Source organism: Cucurbita pepo, chromosome LG14 (genome assembly GCF_002806865.2).
Source record: "Cucurbita pepo subsp. pepo cultivar mu-cu-16 chromosome LG14, ASM280686v2, whole genome shotgun sequence".
Lineage (NCBI taxonomy): Eukaryota > Viridiplantae > Streptophyta > Magnoliopsida > Cucurbitales > Cucurbitaceae > Cucurbita > Cucurbita pepo.
Genome location: NC_036651.1, coordinates 7301637 through 7319467, shown reverse-complemented (window position 1 = coordinate 7319467; position 17831 = coordinate 7301637). Strand labels below are relative to the sequence as shown.

General features: G+C 33.3%; 1 protein-coding gene across 2 annotated transcripts; it reads left to right on the top strand.

Moving 5' to 3' along the window:
- Nucleotides 1-9990: 9990 nt before the first annotated feature.
- Nucleotides 9991-17382, top strand: LOC111809711 (protein NRT1/ PTR FAMILY 6.3-like). 2 transcript variants are annotated; one of them, XM_023696102.1, is made up of 5 exons: nucleotides 9991-10199; nucleotides 10314-10491; nucleotides 13358-13397; nucleotides 13477-14045; nucleotides 16315-17382. In XM_023696102.1, exons 1-5 carry the CDS (start codon nucleotides 10082-10084, stop codon nucleotides 17183-17185), a joined length of 1776 nt encoding a protein of 591 aa, XP_023551870.1. In that variant the 5' UTR covers nucleotides 9991-10081; the 3' UTR covers nucleotides 17186-17382. The 2 variants fall into 2 exon arrangements, with proteins under 2 accessions (XP_023551870.1, XP_023551869.1); XM_023696101.1 differs by lacking the exons at nucleotides 9991-10199; nucleotides 10314-10491 and adding exons at nucleotides 12714-12922; nucleotides 13037-13214.
- The last annotated feature ends 449 nt before the right edge of the window (nucleotides 17383-17831 follow it).

Genomic DNA, 17831 nt, shown 5'->3' with positions numbered 1-17831 from the left:
CTCTCTAACAGACACGTTTTATAACCGTGAGGGTGACGACGATCGTAACGAGCCAAAGTAGCGGTGGACTTAAATGGAATTAGAGCCAAACATGGAACGATGTGCAGCGATGACGCTAGGCTCCTAAGAGGGTGGATTGTGAGATCCCACATTGGTTGGAGAGGGGAACGAAATATTTTTGATGAAGGCATGGAAACCTCTCCGTAACAAACACGCTTTAAAACTGTGAGTTGATGATGATATATATTAGGTCAAAGCGAACAATATCTGCTAGCGGTGTGTTAGATCTGTTACCTACGTTAATCGAAATGATTGTTAAACCTTATTATGATTGATTTTTCTAAAAGTTTCCATTTCGTTACTTTACTCCGACTAAAATATAAAGATCACATAACACTCAAACGCAAAACATACATCGATCACGTGAATTGTTTGAAAGAGTTGGTTCAACTTTGAGCTAAACTAAGTTAACAAATGGATAAAAAATATCCATACAATTTCAAAACCATATGTTTATAACTTTTTTGTACGACAAAACTTGTGGTGAACAACGATCCTTATTAATTAAAGTTACGTTCATGTTGTTCATATCACGTGTATTATTTCTCTTTAGGATTTTGAATGGCCTCCATGCTCTCGTTTATATGAAACCACAAATTGTTTCAATATGTTATTGTAATTAATGCATTCATGAATTGTTAATATGTCAAGAAAAAGTAAGAGAAACGGATATAAAGGCTCTCCCAAGATGAGTTCAAGGTGAAAGGTATTGTTAACCAATATAATGGTGAATGGGTGTGAATTATTTGGCTAATCATGTTATGATATTTATCTATTAAAAGAAATCAACTAGAGAAATCTAGTTTTGTAATTATAATGTAAATAAATAAAATTTAGAGCTTATAATCACGAGCGTATAAAGGTCTGATTGAAATTAGGGTTATACAATACTGACGCTCGAGTAAATGAGAGTTACATGATTGAACTAAAATCTGATTTAAAAGAATTGATAGTTACGCTAAGAGATATTGTCCGTTTTGGCCTGCTTCAGTCTCATGATTTTAAAACGGGTCTACTAGTGAGAGATTTCCACGCTCTTATAAGAAATGTTTTGTTCCCCTCTCTGACGTTGTGGAATCTCACAGTGTGAGTATAAAGCATGCTAAAACGTCATGTATTAGTTTGCAGCGATAGTTTTTTTTTAAGCTTTCTTTATTTTCAATCTTCTTTCAACCCATTTTTGAAATGAAAATCAAAATTTTAAAGGGGGAAAATGTATTACTTTTGTTTAGAAATATGGGTAGCATTTTTTCGATCAACATTTTGTATGATTCCAACTTTATGTACCAAGTTCATAGATTTTAGTGGTGTGAGAGTGGTGGGGTTGCATTCTTTTACTTTTCATTAATTTTATTCAAATGATTCTCGTGATCATTTGTTGGTAAAAGTAAGAAAAATTATTAGAGAAAAGCTTCACAAGTTACACAACATGATATGTGTTTTTTAAATTGCAACCACAAAAGGTATACATGTACTCCTAACCACTAACTAAGAAATGTGTCACTTCATCCGGTATGGACTAATTTTGTAACAATTCAAGTCCATTATTAGCGGATATTATTTTTTTTAAGTTTTTCCTTTCGGACTTTCCCTCAAAGTCTTAAAACGTGTCTACNATTACGTCCTAGTTGCATATTTTGTATTTGCTACGAATGTCAAGTTAATCTTTTAAGGTATCTTTCATAACTCTTGTTACTTTATTTTCTTTAAAAAATAAAAAATAAAAAAAAAAGTTTATTATTAGGTTAAAATATAATTTGATTTTTCTCTTTTAATTATTATACTTTTTTAACTATTCAAATTTAGTCTCCCGTATTAAATAAATTTTAAAATTAATTTTTCATAGTTAATTTTTTATTAAAGAATAGTAAAAGTTTTCATGTAAAAAAAAAACGTTACGTGAATATATTCCGAAAATTTATAATGGAATGTTAATAGAGATTAATATTTCTTAAAGTGAAGGTACACGTTGAAAAGTAGAGATTTAAAAGTACAGAGACTAAAATAAAATAAAATTTCAGAGTACGTTGTGAGATCCCATATTGGTTGGAAGGAGAACAAAACATTCTTTAGCGTGGAAACCTCTCTCTAACAGACACGTTTTATAACCGTGAGGGTGACGACGATCGTAACGAGCCAAAGTAGCGGTGGACTTAAATGGAATTAGAGCCAAACATGGAACGATGTGCAGCGATGACGCTAGGCTCCTAAGAGGGTGGATTGTGAGATCCCACATTGGTTGGAGAGGGGAACGAAATATTTTTGATGAAGGCATGGAAACCTCTCCGTAACAAACACGCTTTAAAACTGTGAGTTGATGATGATATATATTAGGTCAAAGCGAACAATATCTGCTAGCGGTGTGTTAGATCTGTTACCTACGTTAATCGAAATGATTGTTAAACCTTATTATGATTGATTTTTCTAAAAGTTTCCATTTCGTTACTTTACTCCGACTAAAATATAAAGATCACATAACACTCAAACGCAAAACATACATCGATCACGTGAATTGTTTGAAAGAGTTGGTTCAACTTTGAGCTAAACTAAGTTAACAAATGGATAAAAAATATCCATACAATTTCAAAACCATATGTTTATAACTTTTTTGTACGACAAAACTTGTGGTGAACAACGATCCTTATTAATTAAAGTTACGTTCATGTTGTTCATATCACGTGTATTATTTCTCTTTAGGATTTTGAATGGCCTCCATGCTCTCGTTTATATGAAACCACAAATTGTTTCAATATGTTATTGTAATTAATGCATTCATGAATTGTTAATATGTCAAGAAAAAGTAAGAGAAACGGATATAAAGGCTCTCCCAAGATGAGTTCAAGGTGAAAGGTATTGTTAACCAATATAATGGTGAATGGGTGTGAATTATTTGGCTAATCATGTTATGATATTTATCTATTAAAAGAAATCAACTAGAGAAATCTAGTTTTGTAATTATAATGTAAATAAATAAAATTTAGAGCTTATAATCACGAGCGTATAAAGGTCTGATTGAAATTAGGGTTATACAATACTAACGCTCGAGTAAATGAGAGTTACATGATTGAACTAAAATCTGATTTAAAAGAATTGATAGTTACGCTAAGAGATATTGTCCGTTTTGGCCTGCTTCAGTCTCATGATTTTAAAACGGGTCTACTAGTGAGAGATTTCCACGCTCTTATAAGAAATGTTTTGTTCCCCTCTCTGACGTTGTGGAATCTCACAGTGTGAGTATAAAGCATGCTAAAACGTCATGTATTAGTTTGCAGCGATAGTTTTTTTTTAAGCTTTCTTTATTTTCAATCTTCTTTCAACCCATTTTTGAAATGAAAATCAAAATTTTAAAGGGGGAAAATGTATTACTTTTGTTTAGAAATATGGGTAGCATTTTTTCGATCAACATTTTGTATGATTCCAACTTTATGTACCAAGTTCATAGATTTTAGTGGTGTGAGAGTGGTGGGGTTGCATTCTTTTACTTTTCATTAATTTTATTCAAATGATTCTCGTGATCATTTGTTGGTAAAAGTAAGAAAAATTATTAGAGAAAAGCTTCACAAGTTACACAACATGATATGTGTTTTTTAAATTGCAACCACAAAAGGTATACATGTACTCCTAACCACTAACTAAGAAATGTGTCACTTCATCCGGTATGGACTAATTTTGTAACAATTCAAGTCCATTATTAGCGGATATTATTTTTTTTAAGTTTTTCCTTTCGGACTTTCCCTCAAAGTCTTAAAACGTGTCTACTAGGAAGAGATTTTCACACCCTTATAAGGAATGTTTCGTTCTCCTCTCCAACCGATGTGAGATCTCACAATCCATCCCTTTTGGGTGCCAGCGTCCTATTTGGCACACCGCCCGATATTTAGCTCTGATACCATTTGTAACAACTCAAGCCCGCCGTTAGCGGATATTGTCTTCTCTAGGCTTTCCCTTCTTGATTTCCTCTCAAGGTTTTAAAATGTGTTCACTCAGGAGAGGTTTCGGTAACTTTATAAGCAATGTTTTGTTTCTCTTTCCAATTGATGTGGGATCTCACAACTTTGATTATGAACACAAACTTTCTTGAATTAATAAATTTTGGTGTATGTATTCTTGAGATAAATAAAAGTAATAAGAAAAAAACCAATAGAACATAACTCAACTGGTTTATACATATACTTTAGATCAAGAAATTGAAGGGTCGAATCTCTCACTCAAAATATTATTGAACTCAAACAAAGTTAAATGAATGAAAAAGAGGTAAAAAGATATACAAAACATTTAAATGCGAGATCCCATATCAATCGGAGAGGGAAATCAGCAAGAACGTTGGCTCCACCTTTTAGGTGTGGAAACCTCTCCCTACTAGACGCGTTTTAAAATCGTGAAGATGACAACAATACGTAACGGGTCAAAGCAAATAATATCTACTAGCGATGGGTATAAGCTGTTACATACTGATAATATCCACATAACCCTTTTGAATTCAACTCGAGTATATTTCAAATATATTTATATAATATAATTCAAAGACAAATTTTAATTTGGAAGTGGGAGACAATCTATCAAATCATTATATTATAAACTTTTTAATAGTTGTACCAATTAATTTGATTCTCTCAAGAAAGGTTTGTCACCCAAGGAATCTTGATGAACACTTCATGCATGCATGTGATAATATATACACCACATAATTTTCTTTAGTTATTATGAATAATGGTTAAAATTAAAGGTATCTAGTTCCTCGTGTATTCATACTCTCAATGCACCACGCAAATCTAAGTGGGAGTACTCTATTATCCCTTTTGGTACTAATTTTACCAAATTTTATTCTTCTACCCTCCCTTCAAACATAATGCTCACAAACAATAATGATCCTTTTCAATCCACCTTTATTCACATCACGATCCTTTTCAATAGCATCTATGAACCCGAAAAAAATTGGGTATCAGTTTTGAAATCAAAATGAATCAAATCTGTTCGAGTACTATTCGAACCTACCATCAATTAATTAATATTCAATTGTTCTACCACTAATTTTTTGAAGAACAATAGTAAATATTAGAGTGCTAAAAAAATTAAGTCGGGCAGAAACAACATCCAAAATTTAATATTTGTTCGTCTTTGCATAATCTATTTTGTATGTGTTTTTTATGTCATCAAAACTTCGAACTTATCCAATCTTTTAAATATGATTTTCTTGAGCTATATTATCTTATATCCACTTTTTAAATAATTTCATTTTGTTGTGATTTTTCCATTATGAGTAATCACAAGAGTTTATGCATATATTTTTAAATTTCAAATTTATATCTTCTATTGTGTAAGGACTAAACTAGATCAATAATGAAATATTTTCTCAATTGATGATTGCATTAAAAGACGTTGCTCTTGTAATGATCTATTACCAGGATTTGGAATAGGGTTCGAATCAAGAAGGCGAAAACTAGTGGGCATGTGATATTCAAGTAAAGAAAAGGTACATAAATGACCGAGATCACAATGAGAGGGATCTTGAGTATGAGATAGCTAACAAAAACTTAAAAGAATTAAAATTCACTATAGATACCAACAACGTGCAGCTTCTTTTTCAAATCCAGACATGGATCGTAGTTATCACGCTCAAAGTATTGGTAAAAGTTGGGATCTAAATTTGCAAAATGTAAGGAAAGTTTGCTTTTGAACCTGCAAAATAGAACGATCTTAATAGCTTGGCTCTCGCCTAAGATATAGCAATCAAAGTCTTAACTTTTTAAGTTGTGGAGAATAATTATACAAGTGAACGATTTATTCACACAACTCTGAAAAGTTATAGTTAAGGAGCAGATTTCAAGATTCTTTGACTTGTCAATCGATTTTCAGTATGCCTAAACATTTACACACATGATAGTAAAATCAAGTTATTGACGATTCTACAATAGAATATAAACATTGGAATCAACTTTAATCTTATTTCTCTAGTTTTAAACGGCCGAATCTATTCATAACGTCTTTTTTTATGACAAAAAAAAATACAAAAAAAAAATCAATGCGAAATTGGAGAAAGAGAGTTCTAGAGAGTATTTTCTATAGAAAATCTTATCTCAATAATATTTTTAAATATATAATATATTAGGATATAATATTTTATTTCAATCTGACCGACCCAATCTTATCTAAATAATATTTTTGAATATATATATTTTTAAATTTAATATAATAAAAATTAATTTGAAACTATGATGTTATAGATTATAAGTTCAAACGATACAACGTTAATTAATTAAGATCTAAGTTGATTTTTCACGAGTGATTTGTAATTACAACTGAGTCAAAAGTTCAGTTTATACTTGTAATTACATCTTACGCCTTAATGAAAAATTTATTTATGATTGAAAATTTTAATTATGATCCAATAGAAAACCAAGTCCCTCTCGAGCTAGTGAGAAGGTGAGGCTCTTTTCCCAAAATCAACACTTAAAGGAAACTACTCATCGATTTACCAAATATGGAAATTATGTTCTCAGCATCTTATTCCGTCAAGTCCTAAAATGGAGTCACGTCGGAAGGTAATGGCCCAATGCCCAAAATGGAGACATATCAAATGTAATAGCCCAAGGCTCAAAATGGAGACATATCGAAGATTGGCCCAAGGCAACCGCCAGAAGATATTGTTCTCTTTAGGTTTTCCGTTCTGGGATTCCCCTCAAGGTTTTTAAACGCGTCATAGGGAGAGATTTCACACCCTTAAAACGAATGTTTTGTTCCCCTCTCCAACCGATGTAGGATCTCATATCGAGTTGACTACAAAGTCATTCTCACTCATGTAAATTAAAGGACAAGTTCTCAGAGGCACAAGATTAAGATCGAGTTATATATAATTATCTTGTGACTCAATTAATAGATTTATAAAAAGAAATTAAATACTTCGTGATCCAATCTTATACAAACTCATTATATAGGACACTCTCACTCACATGTCTCCACATGAACGTTTTTTATCAAATCATTTGTAACCATTACAACCTGAGCTGTATCAATAGTGTTGCAAGGATGAGACATTCAACCTTAACCATATACTATAAACCCTTAAATTATTACTTCAACATGATTAGTCAATATGTCAACTTCATATTATTTAAATTAATTAAGAGACTTTAGAGAATAGTTCCAACGATATGGTTTCTCTATCCTTAAATTTCATCTTTTTTGCTTAATAAAATTGCTTTATTCGTGTGTTGAATTTTAATTCCGAGCTTATGGTTCTTATAGTATTGTCAATCCCATCTCCAATTTAGACCACTCGACCGATCTCATCCACTTTCAAATTGTTGTAAAAGTTTGTAATTCTACTTTCTAATAAAGTCATTATTTCCACAGTTCTAGAAGAAAATTCCATAATTCTAAATGGTCTCGAGTCAAAAGAAAATGTCGCTATTGATAGATCCCGCCTAGATCAAGAGCAAGCTTCTTTAAAAAGAACCGAGCAAAAGTAGGAGTGTGACCCTCACCCTCGTTCCTTTTACTGTTCAAAATAACACTAAGCTTCCTCAATGAGAATTCCGTGTCAATTCAATAGTCAGTCTCTACCTCGAAAAAGCTCTTCCATCTTTAAGATGATTTATCTTTAACTCTCGAGAATGCTACTTAGAAGCGAAAATAGAACTGAGCGACACATGCTCGTTTTTGTTAATTTAAAATGAATAGAAATTTGGTCAATAACCCACCTTAGCTATGTTATATTCTTAATTAATGGTAGATTTTTTTATTCTTATCCACATATCTATTTTTGTTTATTCTTGATCTAACCATTCTTTTGAAATTATAATTAAAAAAATTCCAAAAATAAAAATCCTTTTCAACTTTTTAATTTTAGATTAAACTTTTCTAATTTAATTAATTAAATGGATAGTCAAATTAAAAAAATAATTCATCGACCAACAACTAATAAATCACTCAAATCAATAAAACAAAAACATTATTTGAGTTTAAATTGAGATTATTGGTTGATTAGTCTTCAAATCATAACAATAATTCATCCACTAATTAAGGTTTAATTTATTTGTTTTTTATTTTTTATTTTTTATTTTTATAATAAATAGTTTTAAAAGTGAAATTACCAAAAATAAGACATAGAATATTTGGGGATAAATGATTGAAATGATAATTGAAAGAAGAAGAAAAATTCTAATTTTGGAGTTAACAAAGCATTTCAAAATATATTCTAAAATCGGCTTCTAATTCCGATGGACCATATTTCTAACTTCACATGGCCTCCGAATATTATTTCATTGCCTTTTTCCTCATCTTTGTGAGGACACCACGCTATTTCAATCACTTCACCAAACAATACATATATATAATATTACAATTTAGTCTCGGTTCGATGTCGGTCTGTGTGTAACAGTCCAAATCCACCACTAGTAGATATTGTCTGTTTTGGCCCGATTAGTATCATCGTCAGCTTCACAATTTTAAAACGCGTTTGTTAAAGAGAGATTTCTACACTCTTTTAAGAAATGTTTTGTTCCACTCTCCAACCAACGTGGGATCTCACAATTCACTCCCTTTGGGCACTCAGTGACCTCGTTAGCAGTATCATCGTCAGCCTCACAGTTTTAAAACGTGTTTGTTAAGGAGAGGTTTCTACACTCTTATAAGAAATGTTTTGTTTCACTCTCCAACCAACGTGGGATCTCACAATTCACCCCCTTTGGGCACTCAGTGACCTCGTTAGCAGTATCATCGTCAGCCTCACAGTTTTAAAACGTGTTTGTTAAGGAGAGGTTTCTACACTCTTATAAGAAATGTTTTGTTCCACTCTCCAACCAACGTGGGATCTCACAATTCACCCCCTTTGGGCACTCAGTGACCTCGTTAGCAGTATCATCGTCAGCCTCACAGTTTTAAAACGCGTTTGTTAAGAGAGGTTTCTACACTCTTGTAAGAAATGTTTTGTTCCACTCTCGAACCAACGTGGGATCTCACAATTCACTCCCTTTGGGCACTCAGTGACCTCGTTAGCAGTATCATCGTCAGCCTCACAGTTTTAAAACGTGTTTGTTAAGGAGAGGTTTCTACACTCTTATAAGAAATGTTTTGTTTCACTCTCCAACCAACGTGGGATCTCACAATTCACCCCCTTTGGGCACTCAGTGATCTCGTTAACACAACACCCAATGTCTGGCTCTGATATCATTTGTAATAGTCCAAGCTCATTGTTAGTAAATATTGTCCACTTTGGTCCGTTACCTATCATCGTCAATCTCACGGTTTTAAAACGTGTCTCACTTTTATAAAAATGCTTCGTTCCCCTCTCGAACCGATATGGGGTCTCGTACTATGAATTATCAATAAATTTAAAATTGTGACACATGAGTAAATGAGGGGTATATAAATGAATCGAGATCATATTCGAATGAGAGCGATCCTAATGATAAGATAGTTAAGAAATACTTGAAAAATTAAAAATTACTACATATATCAACAAGATATACTTTCCTTTTCAATGGTTCAATCATCGAAAGTCCAAAATTAAACGTGATTTCCTCGAAGCAATCATATATTAGGTGACCTCTTCCGAATTTTCCTAGGATGCATGTGAGTGAGAACTAACCATTCTGAAATGATCTGTGTTGATATGTGGGGATAATTTTCACTTTTAGAAGCGAGAAGTAAGTAACGTGACCATGTCGTAAGGGATACAAAAGAATGTCGGGACACAGAGATGTCCGATCCAATAAATTTCGAATCTTCGGCTAAATAAGAAAGATTTTAAAATTTATTTAAAATAAAATATATAGAATAGAGATCAAGATGTTATTTAATAATAAATAAATAAATGAACTCACTATTATTTGAGCTTTCTCAATTATTTTTCACCCTATAAAAAACCCCTTTCCACTCTTCATTGATTGCCCAAACCCACACTCATCTCCTCTCTCTCTCTCTCCCTTATCACTCATTTGCATACACAAAAACAAAACAAAAAAAAAATACACCATTTTCAAACCTTCTTTCTTCTTCTTCTTCTTCTTCTTCTAAAGCCATGAATTCTTCCTCTCACTCACAAACCAAAGAAGTTCTCCAAGATGCGTGGGACTACAAAGGCCGCCCGGCCGAGCGCTCGAAGACCGGCCGCTGGACCGCAGCTGCCATGATTCTCGGTCTCTCTCAAACACTTCTATGTTCCCGTTATTTTTGAATCGTAATAACCGTTGGATGTAGCCGAAGACGAGTCGAAAAAGTAAAGTTTTGTTCTTATTGGTTTGATTTTTCAGGAGGTGAGGCTGTAGAGAGGCTAACAACACTAGGAATTGCAGTGAATTTGGTGACATATTTGACTGGAACCATGCATTTGGGGAATGCCACTTCTGCTAATACTGTCACCAATTTCCTTGGCACTTCCTTCATGCTTTGTCTTCTTGGTGGTTTCATTGCTGATACCTTTCTTGGCAGGTTCTAATTTTGTAATTTTCATGTTTTTTCAAACAAAAAAACCAAACCCTTTTTAGATTTTTGCTTGTTTTTTTTTTTTTTTTTTGTTTAAGGTNAAAAAAATTCCAAAAATAAAAATCCTTTTCAACTTTTTAATTTTAGATTAAACTTTTCTAATTTAATTAATTAAATGGATAGTCAAATTAAAAAAATAATTCATCGACCAACAACTAATAAATCACTCAAATCAATAAAACAAAAACATTATTTGAGTTTAAATTGAGATTATTGGTTGATTAGTCTACAAATCATAACAATAATTCATCCACTAATTAAGGTTTAATTTATTTGTTTTTTATTTTTTATTTTTTATTTTTATAATAAATAGTTTTAAAAGTGAAATTACCAAAAATAAGACATAGAATATTTGGGGATAAATGATTGAAATGATAATTGAAAGAAGAAGAAAAATTCTAATTTTGGAGTTAACAAAGCATTTCAAAATATATTCTAAAATCGGCTTCTAATTCCGATGGACCATATTTCTAACTTCACATGGCCTCCGAATATTATTTCATTGCCTTTTTCCTCATCTTTGTGAGGACACCACGCTATTTCAATCACTTCACCAAACAATACATATATATAATATTACAATTTAGTCTCGGTTCGATGTCGGTCTGTGTGTAACAGTCCAAATCCACCACTAGTAGATATTGTCTGTTTTGGCCCGATTAGTATCATCGTCAGCTTCACAATTTTAAAACGCGTTTGTTAAAGAGAGATTTCTACACTCTTTTAAGAAATGTTTTGTTCCACTCTCCAACCAACGTGGGATCTCACAATTCACTCCCTTTGGGCACTCAGTGACCTCGTTAGCAGTATCATCGTCAGCCTCACAGTTTTAAAACGTGTTTGTTAAGGAGAGGTTTCTACACTCTTATAAGAAATGTTTTGTTTCACTCTCCAACCAACGTGGGATCTCACAATTCACCCCCTTTGGGCACTCAGTGACCTCGTTAGCAGTATCATCGTCAGCCTCACAGTTTTAAAACGTGTTTGTTAAGGAGAGGTTTCTACACTCTTATAAGAAATGTTTTGTTCCACTCTCCAACCAACGTGGGATCTCACAATTCACCCCCTTTGGGCACTCAGTGACCTCGTTAGCAGTATCATCGTCAGCCTCACAGTTTTAAAACGCGTTTGTTAAGAGAGGTTTCTACACTCTTGTAAGAAATGTTTTGTTCCACTCTCGAACCAACGTGGGATCTCACAATTCACTCCCTTTGGGCACTCAGTGACCTCGTTAGCAGTATCATCGTCAGCCTCACAGTTTTAAAACGTGTTTGTTAAGGAGAGGTTTCTACACTCTTATAAGAAATGTTTTGTTTCACTCTCCAACCAACGTGGGATCTCACAATTCACCCCCTTTGGGCACTCAGTGATCTCGTTAACACAACACCCAATGTCTGGCTCTGATATCATTTGTAATAGTCCAAGCTCATTGTTAGTAAATATTGTCCACTTTGGTCCGTTACCTATCATCGTCAATCTCACGGTTTTAAAACGTGTCTCACTTTTATAAAAATGCTTCGTTCCCCTCTCGAACCGATATGGGGTCTCGTACTATGAATTATCAATAAATTTAAAATTGTGACACATGAGTAAATGAGGGGTATATAAATGAATCGAGATCATATTCGAATGAGAGCGATCCTAATGATAAGATAGTTAAGAAATACTTGAAAAATTAAAAATTACTACATATATCAACAAGATATACTTTCCTTTTCAATGGTTCAATCATCGAAAGTCCAAAATTAAACGTGATTTCCTCGAAGCAATCATATATTAGGTGACCTCTTCCGAATTTTCCTAGGATGCATGTGAGTGAGAACTAACCATTCTGAAATGATCTGTGTTGATATGTGGGGATAATTTTCACTTTTAGAAGCGAGAAGTAAGTAACGTGACCATGTCGTAAGGGATACAAAAGAATGTCGGGACACAGAGATGTCCGATCCAATAAATTTCGAATCTTCGGCTAAATAAGAAAGATTTTAAAATTTATTTAAAATAAAATATATAGAATAGAGATCAAGATGTTATTTAATAATAAATAAATAAATGAACTCACTATTATTTGAGCTTTCTCAATTATTTTTCACCCTATAAAAAACCCCTTTCCACTCTTCATTGATTGCCCAAACCCACACTCATCTCCTCTCTCTCTCTCTCCCTTATCACTCATTTGCATACACAAAAACAAAACAAAAAAAAAATACACCATTTTCAAACCTTCTTTCTTCTTCTTCTTCTTCTTCTTCTAAAGCCATGAATTCTTCCTCTCACTCACAAACCAAAGAAGTTCTCCAAGATGCGTGGGACTACAAAGGCCGCCCGGCCGAGCGCTCGAAGACCGGCCGCTGGACCGCAGCTGCCATGATTCTCGGTCTCTCTCAAACACTTCTATGTTCCCGTTATTTTTGAATCGTAATAACCGTTGGATGTAGCCGAAGACGAGTCGAAAAAGTAAAGTTTTGTTCTTATTGGTTTGATTTTTCAGGAGGTGAGGCTGTAGAGAGGCTAACAACACTAGGAATTGCAGTGAATTTGGTGACATATTTGACTGGAACCATGCATTTGGGGAATGCCACTTCTGCTAATACTGTCACCAATTTCCTTGGCACTTCCTTCATGCTTTGTCTTCTTGGTGGTTTCATTGCTGATACCTTTCTTGGCAGGTTCTAATTTTGTAATTTTCATGTTTTTTCAAACAAAAAAACCAAACCCTTTTTAGATTTTTGCTTGTTTTTTTTTTTTTTGTTTGTTTAAGGTTGTCTTTTATTTTGGTCTCAATTTGAATGTTTGATTCATGTTTTTTTAGGTACCTCACCATTGCCATCTTTGCAGCCGTTCAAGCAACTGTAAAAATTGTTTCTTTTTTTGTTTTTTGATTTGGGATTTTAATATTTGGATGAAAAAATCAATCTTTTTTTTCTATAGGGTGTTACAATCTTAACAATTTCTACCATAATCCCTTCCCTCCGGCCGCCACGATGCACGGCGGAGTCGCATTGTGCTCCGGCCACCGACTTTCAATTAACAATCCTCTACATCGCTCTCTACACGACGGCGCTCGGTACCGGTGGCCTGAAATCTAGTGTCTCCGGTTTCGGTTCCGATCAGTTTGATGAATCAGACAAGGAGGAAAGGTCTCAAATGACTAACTTCTTCAATTGGTTCTTCTTCTTCATAAGCTTAGGATCACTCGCCGCCGTGACGGTTCTCGTCTATATTCAGGATAACGTCGGCCGGCAATGGGGATATGGCATCTGTGCCAGCGCCATTGTCGCCGGGTTAGTCGTGTTTGTCTCCGGTACTAAGAAATATCGATTTAAGAAGCTGGTCGGTAGCCCGTTGACACAGATCGCTACGGTTTTCGTCGCTGCTTGGAGGAAACGACGTATCGAATTGCCATCCGATTCGTCGTTTTTGTTCGACATTGATGAATTTGGAGATGAAGGACATGGGAAGATGAAGAAGCAAAAGCTTCCTCGTTCTAAACAGTTCAGGTTAGTTACTTTAGTTCATTATTTCCCCCATCTACCTTGTTTTGTTGAAAAATATTTATTTTTTTAGATAATATTTTTTAAAATTAAATAACTACTCGGGTCATTTGGCTCGACCGTGTATACTCAAGCCTCCGACCCACTTTTGAAAAATATTTGAAAAACAATCTTACAACCTCACAGACAATAAGCAACAACAATGACACTGATAACATATAACTGAACTGACAAAATTGACATCTTGTCGTGTCTTTCTCGTACAATTTGAGGAAATTCGAAAATTTTCCATAATTTTTATTTTATTTGATTTTAATATTTTTAATCATCCTTATAAAATTTTGGTATTTTTTTTATAATATTTTAATTTGATGAAATAGAAGATATTTTTCCCCTAATATATTATTCTCTTCCTTGAAGGCCCACATGAATTATTTTAATTGTCCCACCAATAATAATAGATATTATTATTTATTTCTATTTAAAAATTTATGATATATTTTATTTTAAATTAATTTTAGGAAGGGTTTAATTTCAAAATTAGTTTTTATTATGGTAAAATTGTGTTAGAGTTTAGATTACTTTCGAAAAATAAATAATTAATCGACCGACACTAGAATATAAAAAACATTTACACTAAAATATATAAAAATAAAACTAAATAGTTATATGGCCTAATTTTCGTCGGTTATTATTATAACTCATTAGTCGAGTTACAGATAATATTCTAATCGAAAACTTTGAATAGGGTCGAGTTTGACCTCTAAGCTAAGTTTGTAGGTAAAAATGAATTTCTCCCCTTTTGAACGGAGATTCAACCCTCTGAACTTCCGAGTATAAAAAAAAGAAAGACATGAAGATAGATCTAAACTCGATCAGGTGAAGGTGTGGTAAAAAAATGTTGAATAATTTCATAGAAGACATCGAAAAGGGTCACGAGAAGTATTGTTGGGACAGACTGTCTTGGAAATCAGTGTTCTCATGTTTGTTGTCTCTTTTGCTGATTTAAAAAAACCATGTTTTGACCTTCCCCAATTAATCCCTTCTTCAACCTCTTCCATCTTCCAACCTTTTCTTCCACATTCTTTTAATTGGATCTCACTCTTTCTCTTTCTTTTCATTTATATTTTTAAAAGATTGTCTTTCGGATCGTTGAATTTCTCGTAATAGATTCATTTCGTCTTTCGAGTTTCAAAACGTACACTTTTAGCTCCAGAATTTTGAAAATTTTGTCAACAAACGTATGTCTCTGAATTTTGAAAAATAAGTTTAAACTGTCTTTTCGAGTTTTGTTTATAAACGCCACTTTTTGTCCGTAAATTTTAAAAAATAGGTTGAAACTGTCATTTCGAGTTTCGTTTATAAACGTACACTTTTTGTCTCTAAATTTTGAAATATAGGTTTAAACTGTCATTTCGAGTTCTGTTTATAAACGTACACTTTTTGTCTCTAAATTTTGAAATATAGGTTTAAACTGTCATTTCGAGTTCTGTTTATAAACGTACACTTTTTGTCTCTAAATTTTGAAATATAGGTTTAAACTGTCCTTTCGAGTTCTGTTTATAAACATATACTTTTTTTCCATGAATTTTGAAAAATAGGTTTAAACTGTCCTTTCGAGTTCTGTTTATAAACATACACTTTTTTCCCTGAATTTTGAAAAATAGGTTTAAACTGTCCTTTCGAGTTCTGTTTATAAACATACACTTTTTTTTCCCTGAATTTTGAAAAATAGGTTTAAACTGTTCTTTCGAGTTTTGTTTTTAAACGCACACTTTTTGTCATTAAATTTTCAAAAATAGGTTTAAACGGTCCTTTAGAGTTTTGTTTATAAATGCACACCTTTTCTCCTTAAATTTTCAAAAATAGGTTTAAACGGTCTTTTCAAATTTCCAAACTTACACTCTTAGTATTTGAATTTTAAAAACTAGGTTTAAAATATACTTTCGAGTTTCAAAACTTGCACGGTTAGTCTCTAAATTTTGAAACATGGGTTTAAAATATCCTTCGGAATTTTAAAACGTGCACTTTTAGTTAGTGATTTTTGAAATATCGGTAAAAATGTTCTTTTAAGTTTTAAAACATACACATTTAATCCTAAAATTTTGAAAATTAAATTTAATTAGTCCCTAAATTTTAAAAATTAAGCTAAATTGATACACTTTTAGTCCTTCGATTCTAATATTATCGTACATTTATAGATCAAATATTCGTTTCATGTTAAACCCTTTTTTATAAATTTATAAAATTACAATTTTTAATCTTTTTTTTGCAGATTTTTGGATAAAGCAGCAATCAGAGAATCAGAAAAAGGGGCTGATATCACATTAATGAACAAATGGTACATATCAACCCTAACTGATGTTGAAGAAGTAAAAATGGTTATTAGAATGCTACCCATTTGGGCCACAAGCATCATGTTTTGGACTATCTACGCCCAAATGTCCACCTTCTCCGTCTCCCAAGCCTCCACCATGGACCGCCGCATCGGAAAAGCCTTTGAAATCCCCGCCGCCTCCCTCACCGCCTTCTTCGTAGGTAGCATTCTCATAACCGTCCCAATTTATGATCGTATCATCGTCCCCATCGCCCGAAACCTACTAAAAAACCCTCAAGGTCTCACCCCATTACAACGAGTCGGTACAGGTTTAGTTTTATCGATTCTCGCCATGGTAGCTGCAGCTCTCACCGAGCTAAAGCGACTCAAAGTTGCGAGTTCACACGATCTAATCAATAATAAGACCGCCGTGGTTCCGTTAAGCGTGTTTTGGTTGGTGCCACAGTTCTTTTTCGTAGGGTCGGGTGAGGCGTTTACGTATATGGGGCAACTTGATTTCTTCTTAAGGGAGTGTCCTAAAGGGATGAAGACAATGAGCACAGGGCTATTTCTAAGCACACTATCATTAGGGTGCTTTTTTAGCTCATTTTTGGTGACAATTGTGCACAAAATCACAGGAGGGAAGCCATGGTTGGCTGATAATCTCAACCAAGGGAAGCTTTACAATTTCTATTGGCTTTTGGCTATTTTGAGTGGTTTGAATTTTGGGGTTTATTTGGTTTGTGCTAAATGGTATGTGTACAAGGATCAAAGGCTGGCTGAAGTGGGTATTGAGTTAGAGGAATCAGACATGCCTTGCCATGCATAAAGAGTACTCATCATGGCCCAATATCATACCTCTCTTTTGCCCTTTTGGCATATAAAGTTTGTAATATCTTTCCATACAATATGAAAAGGAATAGAGAAAGAAAAAGGGGAAATTGAACTTTTCCCGAGTGGTTTGAATGTAATTGTCGATCCATCAATGATTATTATGAATGAATACAAGAAATAATTAGTATACAATGATTGAATTGTGTTTTTTTCTTTAATTATTGTGAATTTTAGATCTGGGTTAGATTTTTTTTTCGAGATAAACGATTTTTCGATGACAAAATCATGTGGGTTTCTTTTTTTAAGCCGTTGATTATGGTCGATGATTGATGGACCTACCATTCATTGTTTTGATAGCTTGACTAATTTGTTTTGAATGGTGAAATACAACTAGTTTTGTTTACTTATTTTAATAAAATAAATTAGTATTTTGGTCGAATGAACATGAATCCACATATAAAGGCAATAATTATTTTGTCTTATACACTTTTTCTCAATTAAAAAAAGTTCTCGGGTTAATTCAAATGATTAAAGGGCTTGACTAGGAAAGATTCGAGAAGGGTAATCACTCGTTCTTAAAACCAGCATGTTTAAGAAGAGCAAAGAGACAACTGACCTTTTTTGTAGCTGGATGCTCCACG

Coding starts and splice junctions, on each gene's coding strand:
- LOC111809711 (XM_023696102.1), top strand. CDS start 10,082: ATGAATTCTTCCTCTCACTCACAAACCAAAGAAGTTCTCCAAGATGCG. Junction 10,492..13,357: donor GCTGATACCTTTCTTGGCAG/GTTCTAATTTTG, acceptor ATGTTTTTTTAG/GTACCTCACCATTGCCATCT. Junction 13,398..13,476: donor TTGCAGCCGTTCAAGCAACT/GTAAAAATTGTT, acceptor TTTTTTCTATAG/GGTGTTACAATCTTAACAAT.